Source organism: Bombina bombina, chromosome 4 (genome assembly GCF_027579735.1).
Source record: "Bombina bombina isolate aBomBom1 chromosome 4, aBomBom1.pri, whole genome shotgun sequence".
In the NCBI taxonomy this organism is placed as follows: Eukaryota; Metazoa; Chordata; class Amphibia; order Anura; family Bombinatoridae; genus Bombina; species Bombina bombina.
Genome location: NC_069502.1, coordinates 228091427 through 228107195, shown reverse-complemented (window position 1 = coordinate 228107195; position 15769 = coordinate 228091427). Strand labels below are relative to the sequence as shown.

The following is a 15769-nucleotide window of genomic DNA, read 5'->3' as shown; positions in this document are numbered from 1 at the left end:
ATTTTTGTGATGATTATTTTTGTTATTATTATTATATGAATACAGGTTCAAAACCCTTTATTCAAACTGCTTGGGACTGGAAAAGGTTTGGATTTTTGAATATTTGCATGTATAAAATAAGACAGCTTGTAGAGGGGATGGACCGAGTGTAAACAACAATATCATTTTAGAACACACAAAAAATAAAAGATGCAAAAAAATTGGTAATTTTTAATAATTGATGGTGATGATGATGATTATTATTTGTATTACTATTAATTCTAAAGAAATCATTATCAAGAATTCTGTATGTGAATCAAACTCCCCAATTGGGAGAATGCAACATTTTTTTTAGGATTTATTTTTTGTTACTGTCCTGTCCCTTTAGGTGCTATACAACTAAACCATATCCAACATTCCCCTATCTACTGTAATAAATGAATACATGCAAGAAAAAAATGGACCACATGCAAAAACATAACAATTCAGTTCTTGTTTAATCACAATATACCAAAAATAGCTCATTAGATCACCCATCAGAAATTGCTGTCAAATAGTCCTGCAAAGCATTGCTGAGCACTGTTATGTTTTGGGACAGCAATATAAGTAGCGCCACAGTATATCTCAGGGGAGTTGTGTTATTATTGATACTCCCAAATGCCAGACCATACAAGCTCTGCTTTCCTTGACTTTTCCTAACATTTACTGAGTTCATTGGCTTTTATTTTTTGATGGTGTATTCTTTTCTTTTCACGGCCTCTCCAGGGCTTTTCTTCGGGCTAGTACTGTTTGAGGAGGTTGGGTTTTCAACAACTTTTTTAGATGAAGTGACTTTCGTGGCTTTTCCCTTAGGGGTTTTGTACTTGCCCTTCTGAGAGTAAAGCAAGTTCCTCCTGAACAGCAGAGGGATGTTCCCTTGATAAAGGAAGAGAGCCAACATCATGCCTGAGAAAGAAGATATAACAATGTATTATACGCAGTATTTTGTTGTGTCACAGTCAGAATGAGCATGGATTTAACTGCAATTTTCAATTTGATACTAAAAAAATGTCCACACGCCATTTGATAATTTGGCCCCTATGACCCTTTGAGGATGTTAAACACAGAGATGCAGATTCATCAATGATACAAATACATGCTCTCATGAATGAGATCATGTAATTATTTCCACTATATTGACATTGGTTATCAATCTTTTCTTACTCGAAATGGGGTCATATTAAGTGATGATGGATATACAGCATTGTGTCTTCTTATAGAAGGATACAATTTAACAGAAATCAAAACACCACCCCCCTCCCATAAAACTCTCCAATTTCTTATGACATTCCTATTTATCCAAGCTAGGGTCTTTTTGGAAAGAGAAAATAGTATCAACATTTTAGAAGAGGATACGGCTTAAAAGCACAGTAAAGTAAATATTAAAGTTAGAGCATGCACTTTTAAATGTCTTTCCACTTTACGTCTCTTATCAAATGTGCTTCCTTCTCGTTGTATCCTTTGTTAAAGAGTAAACATAGGTAGGTTCATAGGAGCTCATGAGTATACTAGCACTCTATGGTAGCAATGTTTGCAACAATGTATGTAGTAGATTTATACAATGTTTAAAAAAAATGCAATAATAGAAGTAAATTGTAAAGATGTTTAAAATTGTATGCTCCTCTATCTGAATAATAATAGCTTCATTATGACTTTGCTGTCCCTTTAAAGGGACACTCATGTCAAAATTAAAATTTTCATGATTCAGCATACAATTTTTTTTAATTTGTTTTTAAAATAAGTTTTTATTGAGGCAATCACATGTAACAACGGTAATTATTTAGGAAACATCAATATATAGTAATGACATTACAACTTTATTCAGAAACCTTGAAAATAGAGCTGCCACATGTATAGGTGTATATTGTTGAACCCTAAGAATTATATTAAAGGTGGGTACTAGTAATCAGAACTACAGGAGATGAGCTGGACATAGATGAGTGAAGCTTCGGTTCCATTATTTATGAGTCCTCTAGGGCTAGCACGGTCACTTATGGACCTAAATGAGATATATTGCAGGAAGAGGAGCCCATATGTGATTTATAATCATTTTCAGACCTCGGAGGAAGTAGTATACATTATGAGCTAGGGGAACAGTACATATAAACAGCAAAAAGTGGCAACATATGAAAGGGGTAATGAGGCATAGAGAACTAAAAATGAGGCCTCATTTTTATATATTGGTTATGGTTCCCAATTGTACTTAGGGGTCACACTTGGACCAGAGAGGGTTAATGAAGAAAGGTATGGGAAATCTACAATTGTATAGGCCACTATTGGGCCTTAATAATAAATATGGGTGGGGAAATTAGCGGGCAAGAGCCGCTCTGCATCATAGGAAGGGGGTTAGTGACTGTTATTTAAAGGGACATTAAACCCACATTTTTTCTTTCATGATTCAGATAGAGAATACCATTTTAAACAACTTTCTAATTTACTTCTATTATCTAATTTGCTTCATAATCTTGATATTCTTTCCTGAAAAGCATATCTAGATAGGCTCAGTAGCTTCTGATTGGTGGCTGCACATATATGCCTCATGTGATTGGCTCACCAATGTGCATTGCTATTTCTTTAACAAAGGATATCTAAAGATTGCAGCAAATTAGATAATAGAAGTAAATTGGAATGTTGTTTAAAATGTTATTCTCTATCTGAATCGTGAAAGACATTTTTTGGGTTTAATGGCCCTTTAATGTCAAAAAGATTAATAGAGGATAATATAGTTATAATTCTATTGGAAAACGGAGACTTCTGGAATCGAGAGGGGAGAGACGGTGATCATAACAGATCATCATCAGACAGCCGTTGGTCATACATATACTTAGGGATGGATATAGTCCTGCTCTTTATAAATCTCATCAGCCTATAATGTTAAATTATACAACATTAACAGGGAGAGGAGAGAAGAGGAAGATGGAGCTTAAAGATATAGAGAGTAATGACGATGTTCCTCTTAGTTTAGAGAGATTACACATTAGCACTATATGAATCAATATGATGTCAGCTAGCTGCAGATTAATAATGTTGTAGAGAGTTAGTATAACTAATACAATGAGACTATGTAAAGTTAAGAGGCTATGGGTAACAAGTGACATCTAATTTCCCCATGTCTTTGGTGGTTAATAGCAGGGATGCTATGAGTAGCACTGTAACGCCAGTTGGGGATAGTGTAATAAATTATTTGTGCAGGGGCGCATCAAAGGGGACAATAATATTCCATATTGAGTAAGGGCATTGAGATAAAATGGCAATGTGACTCAGGGGAACCCTAGATCCCAATATTACAATATGTATTGGTATATCTGCTATGTCTGGAGAAATTTGCAGTGCTCAGGCATATAGGGTATGGGGAAGGGAATGAGTGTCTTTATTAGGTTAGTCCAGTCTTATAGGATTCCGTTACCATGGGATCACTGGGTAATCTAAATCATTTTATGGCAGGTAGTTTCCTCTGGGATTTGGGGACCTATAGGGGGTGTGATTGTGGGCATACATAAGAGTATGGGGTACTATGGTTTAGGATGGAATCTCAAACGTGTAGGGGACACTATTATAGAAAAACACAACTCTTCAGACGAGATACTAGATACTAACATGATGATCTTACAGCTGATTAGACACAGTTCGAAGGTATGGCAGGAATAAGATCTGGCTGTATATACAGATATAAACTTCTACCGTATAAACACTACTTTCTAATCAAAATACATGAGCAACCCTAACATAGTATGATTAGTTAGAGCATTAAACTAGAGTGAGAACTATATATGAATCCCTCAACTGAAGGTAATAATAAGAAAAATAAGAGAAGACGACAGTCTTCAGTATGAAATACGAGTCAGCATGGTGATTGATTCCTCATGTATTACTAGCAGTGGAATGTGGGGGATATTTTAGTCAGAGGAATTGCATACTGCATGGTATACCTGTAGGCTATGATGTGCAGATAGGTAAGTCAGCAGGGCCTAATGTCGCCAGTTCTGGGAGAGGGGAGAAGGTATTTGCTGTGGGTAGAATTAAGACTACCTAATAGTTTGGCGGCTTAAAGGGGGTGTGATGTGTTTGTTAGGTTTAGGTAGCAAAAGTATATTACTACTAAAGAACAGTCTACCGGATAAGATAAAAACCACCGTAATGCAAAATCTCTACAGGATGTATTAAAACACACTATAGAGTAATAAAGACTGGTTTATAGAATTCAAAGAGTCATTGGTGTAAAGGAGAGAGATCTCTGGGCATCATAACTAGATTCCTGTCACATAGGTATGATAATATGAGTTGTGAAGTTTGCAAAACACCCCTGTGACAAATCGTCTGAGGGTATCTTATAGAATAACGGCTTCCCCATAGTCGCATCCTATGCAGGTAACACACTGTGGGTTCTGTAGCATAAGAGCAGCTAAAAAGTCGTCAGGGTCTAAATAGTCCTCAGCCTACGCCGGTTCTCAGTAAGGGTCTGGAGTATGTATCCTGGAGGGGCTGTAGGGCCTGCTCCGCATTCCCTGGAGCAGAGAGGGTGACACAGCAGTATACAATGACAGTGGTTCCATATCTGAGGGACCAGGGATAGGGGACAGCAAAGAAAACTGGCCAACGGTCTGAGCTTACCACAACATTAGCATACCAGGTAAACATCTGCAAAGTCCTCAACTCTAGACCTCGAGTTACTCTGTAGGGTGCGGGTAAGTCGCTCTTGATTGCAGCGTGGTATCTCTCCCACTGTGTGATAGAGGCATCTAGGGTGAGACTGCTCTTAAGTAGCGCTGGAGTACGTGTCTCCTTTACCTCCGTAGCCTTTAAGAAGCTGACTTCCGTATCGTCTGCGGAGTCGACCTTTGTAGTAGTTTGAGGCTCTGTATAGGGTAAAGCTACCTCTCCATGTTCCGCCATTTTAGGTGTGCAGCTGTCTCCTTCTCCACCGGCAGTCCTCATGGTATGCGTGAGATCCCTGAAACAATTATCCATCTTCCGATCTAGTTCCATTAGCAGCTTATGTGCCAATAAGAGCAGGTCTCCCTCCATGAAGAAGTTAGATGTAGCAGTGTGGTCTCAGTTTTGGTAGTCAGGCTAATACCGCTTTAACCTGGGCGGCCGGGGGGGGTTTGTATTATAATCTTTAGGCTTTACTCTTCGGAGGCTGAATCAGATCTCTGGAAATCTGAGTGAGGTGTCCAGGTCACCCCACACAGCGGCTCTGGTATAGGAAGGATCTGGGGTAAAATAGATTGGATCTTCATATGTTTTTAAAAGTTTGTGTAGTGGAATTCAGAGAGCTTCATAAAGTGTGACTTATCATGGTCGCTGCATAGCCACGACCTCTCAGCATACAATTTAAAAAAAAAACTTTCTAATTTACTTCTATTAATAAAATGTCCAGTCTTTATATTTATACTGTTTGAGTCACCAGCTCCTACTGAGCATGGGCAAGAATTCACAGAATATACGTATATGCATTTGTGATTGGCTGAATGCTGTCACATGATACAGGAGTGGTGGAAATAGACATAACTTTGAAATTTGTAAAAATAAAAATCTACTACTTATTTGAAGTTCAGACTAAGATAAGTGCTTTTGCATTGTCTTTTTATTTGTTTGTTGATTATCCGATCATTTAAAAAAATCTATAAATCTAAGATGAAAAATAATGGCTTCAATAAAGCGTTAAAAACTTGACTCAGATTGTTCACTTATGAATAAATTTGTATTTTTATATTGCTGCCCATGCAATACTTTACAATCATTTGCAGATTTTAAAAATACAAAGAAATAAGCAGATTTAAACATGAAAAAATCCTACCTGCACAGTACATCATATAAGATGATGCTGAATAGATCATTGTATAGCCCATCTGTATATTCGCATAGTACATCATATAAGATGATGCTGAATAGATCATTGTATAGCCCATCTGTATATTCATACAGTACATCATATAAGATGATGCAGACTAGATCATTGTATAACCCATCTGTATATTCATAGAGTACATCATATAAGATGATGCTGAATAGATCATTGTACAGCCCATCTGTATATTCCACTCCGTGATCTATTGAGAGTTACTTTACTCACCATAATTTAAATGAAGATTGGTTTAAATACCCTATAAGACAAAATAAGCTCACCTGCCACATTCAAGATAAAACCAATAGTCAGCTCTTATTCCAATGCTTTTAAATATGTGACACATTTTGCCAAAAGTTATACTTTTACTAATAAATTAATTTCTTTCATGATGGTCCACAAGTCATCACGTGTGGGAATATTCCCATCCTTCCAGCAAGGAGGAGGCAATAGACACCTTAACACAACAGAACTATGATCCCATGATCCTCAGTCATACATATAGCCAAGTAAATGAGAGGGAAAAAACAGGAAAGAAAAAGTGGGGCAAAGAAGTGCAAACAAGTATTGATGCCACCTGAACAAGAAGAAAGGTTGGGCTCATGGACTTGCACCATCATTAAATAAATTAATTTATCAGGTAAGCATAAATTATGTTTTCTTTCAGCAGATGGTGAGACATGTGTGAATCAATATCCAAGGCATGGAGTCCACAGGACCACCATGAATAGGGGGGACAAATTATAAAAGCAGTCCACTACTATTTAGCCTCTATGGTCAACAGAACTTTGCTGCCAAAGGCAACCTAAGATGAAACATGCACATCAAAGTGATACAACTTAGAAAAAAAGTGTGTAAAGAAGACCATGTATTGCCTTACAAATCTGATCAGTAGAAGCGTCATTATGAAAGGCCCAAGAAGTAGCAACTGTTCTAGTGGAATTAGCAGTAATGTGCGAGGGGGGAGTTTTCCCCACAAATAAATAAGCCTGGGTTGGGTTGAACAACCAAGGGACCACTAGGGCATCTATCAATCTTGCCTGATGGTCCTGAAACCTGGTACAATACTGAGGCAGTTTGTGATTCAAGTGAGAATCCATGAGATCTCTTGCAGACCCCAATGTCTGTCATGATCCTGTCCACTAACAGGTTTAGGGTGTGTATGGAACTCAAAATGCAGGAATAGATACACAGGAGAAAGAAAGTATTTTCTTGTGAACACTTTACTGAAGCATAAGATATAAAGAACAATATTCTGGAGTTGAGGAAAAAGGGGATAGAATACACAAAGAATAATAGTCACAAGTCTCTCATCAAGCACAGACTACCCAGCGAGCACTATTGGTGAGGATTTGGCTTTCAGGATGCCGATAAGCATACACAGGTATAACAGTAGAGGTACTTGATTTCAAGAGCAAGGTGAGCATACGTGGGTATCAAGGTAAGTATGCTTGGTTAAAGAGCAAGGAAAGCATATGTGGGTATCAAGGTAAGTATGCTTGGTTTCAAGAGCAAGGAAAGCATACATGCGTATCAAGGTAAGTAGTATGCTTCGTTTCAAGAGCAAGTTGAGCATACGTGGGTATCAAGGAAAGTATGCTTGGTTTCAAGAGCAAGGAAAGTATACATGGGCATCAAGGTAAGTATGCTTGGTTTCAAGAATAAAGAAAGCATACATGGGTATCAAGGTAAATATGCTTGGATTCAAGAGCAAGGAAAGCATACGTGAGTATCAAGGTAAGTATGCTTGGTTTCAAGAGCAAGGAAAGCAAAGGTGGGTATCAAGGTAGGTATGCTTGATTTCAAGGGCAAGGTGAGCATACACAGGTATCACAGCAAGGGTTCTTGGTTTCAGGATCAAGTGAGCATACACCGGTATCACAGCAAGAGTACTTGGTTTCAGGATCAAGTGAGCATACACCGGTATCACAGCAAAGGTGCTTAGTCTCAGCAGCAAGGTAAGCATACACAGGTATCACAGCAGATGTCTGGTCTAAGCAGTAAGGTAAGCATACACATGTATCACAGCAGAGGTATTTGGCCTATGCAGTAAGGTAAGCATACACAGGTATCACAGCAGAGGTCTTTGGTCTCAGCAGAAGGTAAGCATACACAGGTATCAAGGCAGAGGTCTTTGGTCTTAGCAGTAAAGTAAGCATGCACAGGTATCACAGCAGAGATGTTGGTTTCAGAAGCAAGATGCTGCTGAAAAGCCCACTTCAGGGCTAAGGACTGAAGTACACACTTCTGGGCAAAACAAAGGAAATGCTGCTCCTGGGCAAAACAAAAAGGAAAGCCCGCTTCTGGGCTAAATCAAAGGTAATACAATGTGATGAATGCAAGCTGCAAGCAGCAGCAAACTCAGTGCTGGAGACAAAGTAAACACATAGGCAAAGCAGGCAAAAATGTACTGGACCAGGTATAACTGCAACAGGGAAAGTCAAAGCAGTAATACTAACTGTGCCAAATGCAGAGACAGTCCAAGGTTCAAGACAGGCAGTATGTTTCCAAACACAGACAAGGTCACCAGCAGGAAGTCCAGCAACAAACAAGAAGCAGGAACAAAACAGACCTTAATGCAAAAGCAAAGGTTGAAGGCATAGGTTGCTATATATGTAGTCAGAGACCAGCTCCCTAATTGGTTAGCATCCAGAGAGGGTGGAGCTGAGACACACACTTACTGCTAATAATATTCCTGCATAAACCCCTGCAAGTCCCAGGTTCAATACCAGGCAGGGTCCAGCCAGGGGGTCATTAGCAACGTCCCCGCCGTGTGGTTTGCATTTTAGTACAAGCAGAGCTTACAGGATCCTGACCACGTCTCACAATGTGTCAAAAACTTTCTGATTCAAAGACCCTTCCCCTGGTTGAAGAGACTGGCGACTAAGAAAGACTTCCTCTCAATTGTTTACACCTGGAATGTGGATGGCAGAAATCCTGCAATGATGGCACTCTGCCCAACTGATGATGTGGGACACTTCCCTCATCACTAAGGAACTGTGAGTTCCTCCCTGATTATTTACATAAGACATTGTCTGACTGGAACCTCAGAAAAAATGTGCATCTGAAGTCGGGTAGTTGCAGAAGGGTACATGCCTGTTGCAGCTTCAGTGTGTGTTGACCTGTCAGAGACAAAAACATTGTCATGAAATTGATTACGCACTCCAGTAAAGACACACAGGTTTATGAAGTTAATAAGCTTTCTTGAAGATTTATTATTCAACAGTAAATCTGAAGCATTTGAAGAACCATCTAAGTGTGAGAGACAACCAGATGATAAGAAGGAGCCTAAATAAGAATGTTTTCCGAGTAAGGAAATACAGAAATTCCTTGAGCTCGAACTACAGACAACAAAGCTCCCAGTACCTTTACAAACATTCTGGGACCTGTAGCCAGACAAAAAGGGAGGGCCACAAACTAATAATGCTTGTCTATAAAAGCAAAGCTCAAGAACTTTACAAGATCCCTGTGTATAGCAATATGCAAATAAGCATATTTTAAGTCTATTGTAGACATACACTGACCCTCCTGCACTAAAGGAGGTAAAGTGCTATCTTGAAAGTAGGAATTTGTTCAATATTTTGAGATCCAAAACAGGTACTCTCTTTCTTTGGTACTATAAAGAGATTTGAATAAAACCCCTGATTTAATTCTGAAGTTGGAACTGGATTAATCAAACCATTAATTCCAGATCTCTCACACAAGCCAAAAAAGTTTGGGCCATTAATGAATCTTAAGGCACTCGAGACAGAAAAAAAATCTTCTCCGAGGAGATCTTGAATGAAAACTTACTCAATACAACTGGGAAAGGATTTGCAAAACCCAGGATACTCAACATATCTCTCCCAAGCCTCTTGAAAGAGACTTACTTTGCCTTAACCAGAGACTGATCTGGTATGGGGGCAGCACCTTCATTTAGTCTAGGGAGCTGGGTGTTTACTTCTTGGACCAAGAAGAGTGGGAATCTTTCTGAGCATTGGCAAAAGATACAAAAATGCTCAGCAGATCTAAGCTTACCCTTAAAATGTTTATCCTGGGGCAGAAAAGTTCCCTAAACCCCCTGTGACTGGGGCAATAATAGATCCAGTCCAGGCCCAAACAGAGTTTTACCTTGAAAAGGGAGAGAAAGCAGTCTGGGCTTAGAAACCATATCAGCAGACTAAGGGTTCGATCTACCATCTGTCAAACGGACATGATACGCTGTAGCGATCATGTCCGCCCGACATCGCTGAATGCTGACAGCATACACTGTCGGCATTTAACATTGCACAAGCAGTTCTAGTGAACTGCTTATGAAATGCCTCCCCCTGCAGATTAGCGGCCACTAGCAGGGGGTGTCAATCAGCCCGATCGTTTAGGATTGGGCGGATTGATGTCCGCAGCCTCAGAGGTGGCGGACCAGTTAAGGAGCAGCAGTCTTAAGACCGCTGCTGCAGAAAAGCCTGAGCTTTTACTGGATTTACAGGGAATGCGTGAGAGAAAAAATCTTCTCACAGGAGGTCTTACTTTGAATCCTATTCAATACCCTTGAGAGACAATGCTCTGAATCCAATGATTTTGGACAGATTTTATCCAAAAATCCTTGAAAAACCTTAATCTGCCCCCTACCAGCTGAGCTGGAATGAGGGCCGCACCTTCATGCGGACTTAGGGGCAGACTTTGGTTTCCTAAATGGCTTGGATTTATTCCAATTGGAAGCAGATTCCTTGGGAGGAGGATTGAGTTTTTGTTCCTTATTCTGACGAAAGGAACGAAAACGGTTAGAAGCCTTAGATTTACCCTTAGGTTTTTTTATCCTGAGGCAGAAAAACTTCTTTTCCTCCAGTGATAGTTGAAATAATAGAATCCAACTGAGAACCAAATAAATTATTACCTTGGATAGTAATCTAGATTTAGATGTCATATCAGCATTCCAAGATTTAAGCCACAAAGCTCTTCTAGCTAATACAGCTAAAGACATGGATCTAACATCAATTTTGATAATATCAAAAATGGCATCACAAATAAAATGATTAGCATGTTGCAGTAAGCGAGTAATGCTAGATATGTCAGGATCCAATTCTCGTTGCGCTAAATTCTCCAACCAAAAAGTTGAGGCAGCCACAACATCAGTCAAAGAAATAGCAGGTCTGAGAAGATGACCTGAATATAAATAGGCCTTCCTTAGATAAGATTCAAGCTTCCTATCTAAAGGATCCTTAAAGGAAGTACTATCTTCCATAGGAATAGTGGTACGTTTAGCAAGAGTAGAAATAGCCCCATCAACTTTGGGGATTTTTTCCCAAAACTCTATAGATTTTGCTGGTAAAGGATACAATTTTTTAAACCTTGAAGAAGGAATAAAATAAGTACCTGGCTTATTCCATTCCCTAGAAATCATATCAGAAATAGCCTCAGGAATAGGAAAAACCCCTGGGGAAACCAAAGGAGGTTTAAAAACAGCATTTAAGCGTTTATTAGACTGAACGTCAATAGGACTGGTTACCTCAATATCCAAAGTAATTAACACTTCTTTTAATAAAGAACGCATATACTCTATTTTAAATAAATAAGTAGATTTGTTAGTGTCAATGTCTGAGGAAGGATCATCTGAATCAGATAGATCCTCATCAGAAGAGGATAAATTAGTTGCTGGTCATTTGAAATTTCATCAGCTAAATGAGAAGTTTTAAAAGACCTTTTACGTTTATTAGAAGGTGGAAATGCAGACAAAGCCTTCAGAATAGAATCAGAAAAAAATTATTTAAAATTTACAGGTATATCATGTACATTAGAAGTTGAAGGAACTGCAACTGGCAATGTACTATTACTGATGGAAACACTATCTGCATGTAAAAGTTTATCATGACAACTATTACAAATGACATTTGGTGGAATAATTTCTACACTTTTACAACAAATGCACTTAGCTTTGGTAGACCCGATGTCAGGCAGCAATGTTCCAGCAGAAACTTCTGAGACAGGATCCGATTGGGACATCTTGCTCAATGTAAGAGAAAAAACAACATATAAAGCAAAATTATCTATTTCCTTATATGACAGTTTCAGGAATGGGAAAAAATGCAAAAGCATAGGCCTCTGATAGAGAAAAAAGAAAGAGGCAAACATCAATGGGGTATTGAAATAATGAAAAAAATTTGGCGCCAAGTATGACGCACAACGTAACGTAAACTTTTTTGGCGCCAAAAATAACCGGAAATGACACACTCGCGTCACTAATGACGCCGCCGTGTGAAAGGTCTCGGCGTCACGTATGACACCGGAAATGACGAAGTTGCGTTATAAACATATTTTTTTGCGCCAAAAATATTTCCGCACCAAGAATGACGCAATAAAGTTTAGCATTTGAGGCACCCGCGGGCCTAATACCCGCAATAGCAAGAAGTAGTCAATTGAAAAAAAGACTAAACCCCAGGTAAGAAATACATTTCTTAAAATGTTTAAATTCCCCAAATATGAAACTGACAGTCTGCTAAAGGAAATACATGAACCTGACTCATGGCAAATATAAGTACAATACATATATTTAGAACTTTATATAAATGCATAAAGTGCCAAACCATAGCTGAGGTGTCTTAAGTAATAAAAAACATACTTACCAAAAGACACCCATCCACATATAGCCGATAGCCAAACCAGTACTAAAACAGTTATTAGTAGAGGTAATGGTAAATTGAGAGTATATCGTCGATCTGAAAAGGGAGGTAGGAGATGAATCTCTACGACCGATAACAGAGAACCTATGAAATAGACCCCCGTTAGGGAAATCATCGTATTCAAATAAGTGATACTCCCTTCACGTCCCTCTGACATTCGCTGTACTCTGAGAGGAATCGGGCTTCAACAATTCTGAGAAGCGCATATCAACGTAGAAATCTTAGCACAAACTTACTTCACCACCTCCATAGGAGGCAAAGTTTGTAAAACTGAATTGTGGGTGTGGTGAGGGGTGTATTTATAGGCATTTTGAGGTTTGGGAAACTTTGCCCCTCCTGGTAGGATTGTATATCCCATATGTCACTAGCTCATGGACTCTTGCCAATTACATGAAAGTAATTTAGTTTTAAATAGGAATAATTTAGTTAATGATAGGAATTTTTAGTTAGATTTCTTTAAATTATATTTAAGTTAGGGGGTGTTCGGATTAGACTTAGATTTAGGGGTTAATAACTTTAATATAGTGGCGGCGACGTTGGGGGCGGCAGATTAGGGGTTAATAAATGTAGGTAGGTGGCGGCGATGTTAGGGATGGCAGATTAGGGGTTAATAATATTTAACTAGTGTTTGCGAGGCGGGAGTGCGGCGGTCTAGGGGTTAATATATTTATTATAGTGGTGGCGATGTCTGGTTCTGCAGATTAGGGGTTAAAATTTTTCTTTTAGTGTTTGCATTGTGGGAGGGCCTCGATTTAGGGGTTAATAGGTAGTTTATGGGTGTTAGTGTACTTTTTAGAACTTTAGTTAAGAGTTTTATGCTACGGCGTTGCAGTGTAAAACTCTTAACTACTGACTTTAAAAAGCGGTACCAGTCTTGACAGGAGAGGGTCTACCGCTCACTTTTTGGCAGACTCGTAATACCGGCGCTATGCAAATCCCATTGAAAAAAGAGGATACGCAATTTACGTAAATTGATTTTGCGGTATTTCCAAGTCTGGCCAAAAAAGTGAGCGGTACACCTGTACCTGCAAGACTCGTAATACCAGCGGGCGTTAAAAAGCAGCGTTAGGACCTCTTAACGCTGCTTTTTAAGCCTAATGCACAACTCATAATCTAGCCGATTGTGAGTAAGCAGAGAAGTATTCCAAAACAAAGCAATCAGCAACAGCGTTTAGAAAAATGTAAACTTTGGTTTTTATTTACGCAGTGTTAAAAACCACGGCATATCACTTCAAAGGGATTTAACCCCAAACATGCCAACATAGTGGGCGGGTCATTACGCATTTCGGCTTTTCACCGTAGTTGTAGGATACTCCCTCATCACCTTTACTCCTTTTTTTAAACCCCAAAAACAATCCTATTGGGTAATTAAAAACAGGTAAGTTATCCATATGAAAGAGTGAAAGGGGTGTAATGAGGTCAATAATAAAAATGGAAAAATACATATTAAAATGAGAAACAAATAGAAGATTAATAATAATAATCAGAAGGGGCATAGGCTATGTTTCCTTAACAGATGTTATACATAATTCAAAAGAAAGACAAAAAGAGGTGCCAAGTAGGAGAAACACGTAAATGTTCTGAATATATTTATTCCCAAAAATGTATCAAATCATACTCAGAATTTAACCCTAGAGGTAAACTAGTACGCAATTTACAAATTCAAAACACCTCTCATTTCTGCAAAAGTCTTATTCTATCTTCTCATTTTGGAGCTGACACTTGCTCTATAGCCTTCCATGTGAAAGCATCTGCCCTGCTATAGTGTCAGGGGTCAGCAACCTTGGCACCCCTGACATTTTGGAACTACATTTCCCATGATACTCAGACACACTTTAGGCTGGCTGAGTATCATGGAAAAGGTAGTTGCCAAACATCTGGAGTGCCAAGGTTGCTGACCCCTGGTGTAAATTAAAGTGTTTGACTATAGGTGCTGATGATTACCTATATTTATATTGGAGAGATGCTCTCTGATTCTAGTGCTTATATCCCTTGTTGTTAGACCTGTATACTGTATTTTGCACTCTTGACAAATAATCAAATGATTAAAAAATTTAGATGAGCAGTTCATACAATTTTTTATTTCAAATCTTTGTCCTGTCACAGTGGAAGAAAAAAATGTGTCCATTTCAATGAAATCACATGATCTACATGATCTATGACTTCCACAAAGTTAGATGCCAGGATGAAGCCAGTTTTGTCAATTTGAATTTGTTAAGGGTATAGTATGTTGGCGTATTTGGGGTGAAATCCCTTTTGAATTGATGTGCCATTGGTGGATAAGTCCACATTTCACCTGGGAGGCCTGCAACATTTTTTCACCGATAAATTACCTTTTACTGCCTGGCTGCCCCTCTGAATGACAGGTTACTGCAAGGAGGATTCGGACCTCAGATCAGTTAAAGGATCTTGTAGAGTAGATCTTGAACTTTACTTTCACCTCACTCTTTATCAAGGAGGCAAAAGAAAATTAATGAGGATCATGAGAAGTGGGAGAGATTTAAAGATCTTTGCAGCTGCAACTCACACGGGATCCCCCCATGCGCAGGATCACCCCAAGAGGCAGAACACTTAGCTGGTTATGACGTTGTAGGAGCCGTGGTGTAAGGGACACAGGTACATGGTAATTGACCAGTGGTGTTGGGGGATGCTTCAATGGCGGTCAAACCTGTTGATACGCTGTATATGGGTTCCTCTTTTCTTTGCTAGTGTGTATAAAAAGGCCTTTAGTTTGGGGTTGATGCCTGTTACTCTTGGCTTTTTTGTGCACATATCGATCTGAATTGAAGTATGACAAGGCGTTTCAGCTACAACACTGTTTTTTCAGCATCTGACTGATGATTATAGTATACAGCTTTAACGCTCCAATTTGGATTTGGATATGATTCACAGTGAATTTTTCCTGTGGTGCACCATTCATTCGTTATAAAGCTGGCATATATAGTTGATACTATGGGATCCCTAGTATGTGTAGTTTAACTTTTATATATATTAAAGTGTGTTTTGTATTTTTGGTATAATTTAGTCTCTGTATTATCTATCTATCTATCTATCGGGTACTTATAGAGCGCAAACTAATCACCCGTGAGAGTCTAAGGGCGCTAATTATCATTATGCAGTTGTGCTATACACTAGACATTTAGACACTCCTTATCTGGAGTAGCTACTCTCTTTTGTCCTGTTTTATATGATTGTTTTCTAGGCAGCACCTGCTGTATATAAATTTTATTTGAAGTAGGTGTGAGCG

The 15769-nt window shown here is 38.8% G+C and overlaps 1 protein-coding gene across 1 annotated transcript in view; it reads right to left on the bottom strand.

The window, feature by feature from the left end:
• Positions 1-497: 497 nt before the first annotated feature.
• The window catches only part of LOC128655319 (aquaporin-12), a 33712-nt gene continuing 18440 nt past the window's right edge, over positions 498-15769 (bottom strand). Inside the window, exon 3 of the mRNA XM_053708968.1 lies at positions 498-924. Within this exon, the coding sequence (XP_053564943.1) occupies positions 701-924 (224 nt within the window). The 3' untranslated portion in view covers positions 498-700. The remainder of the gene's footprint in view (positions 925-15769) is intronic.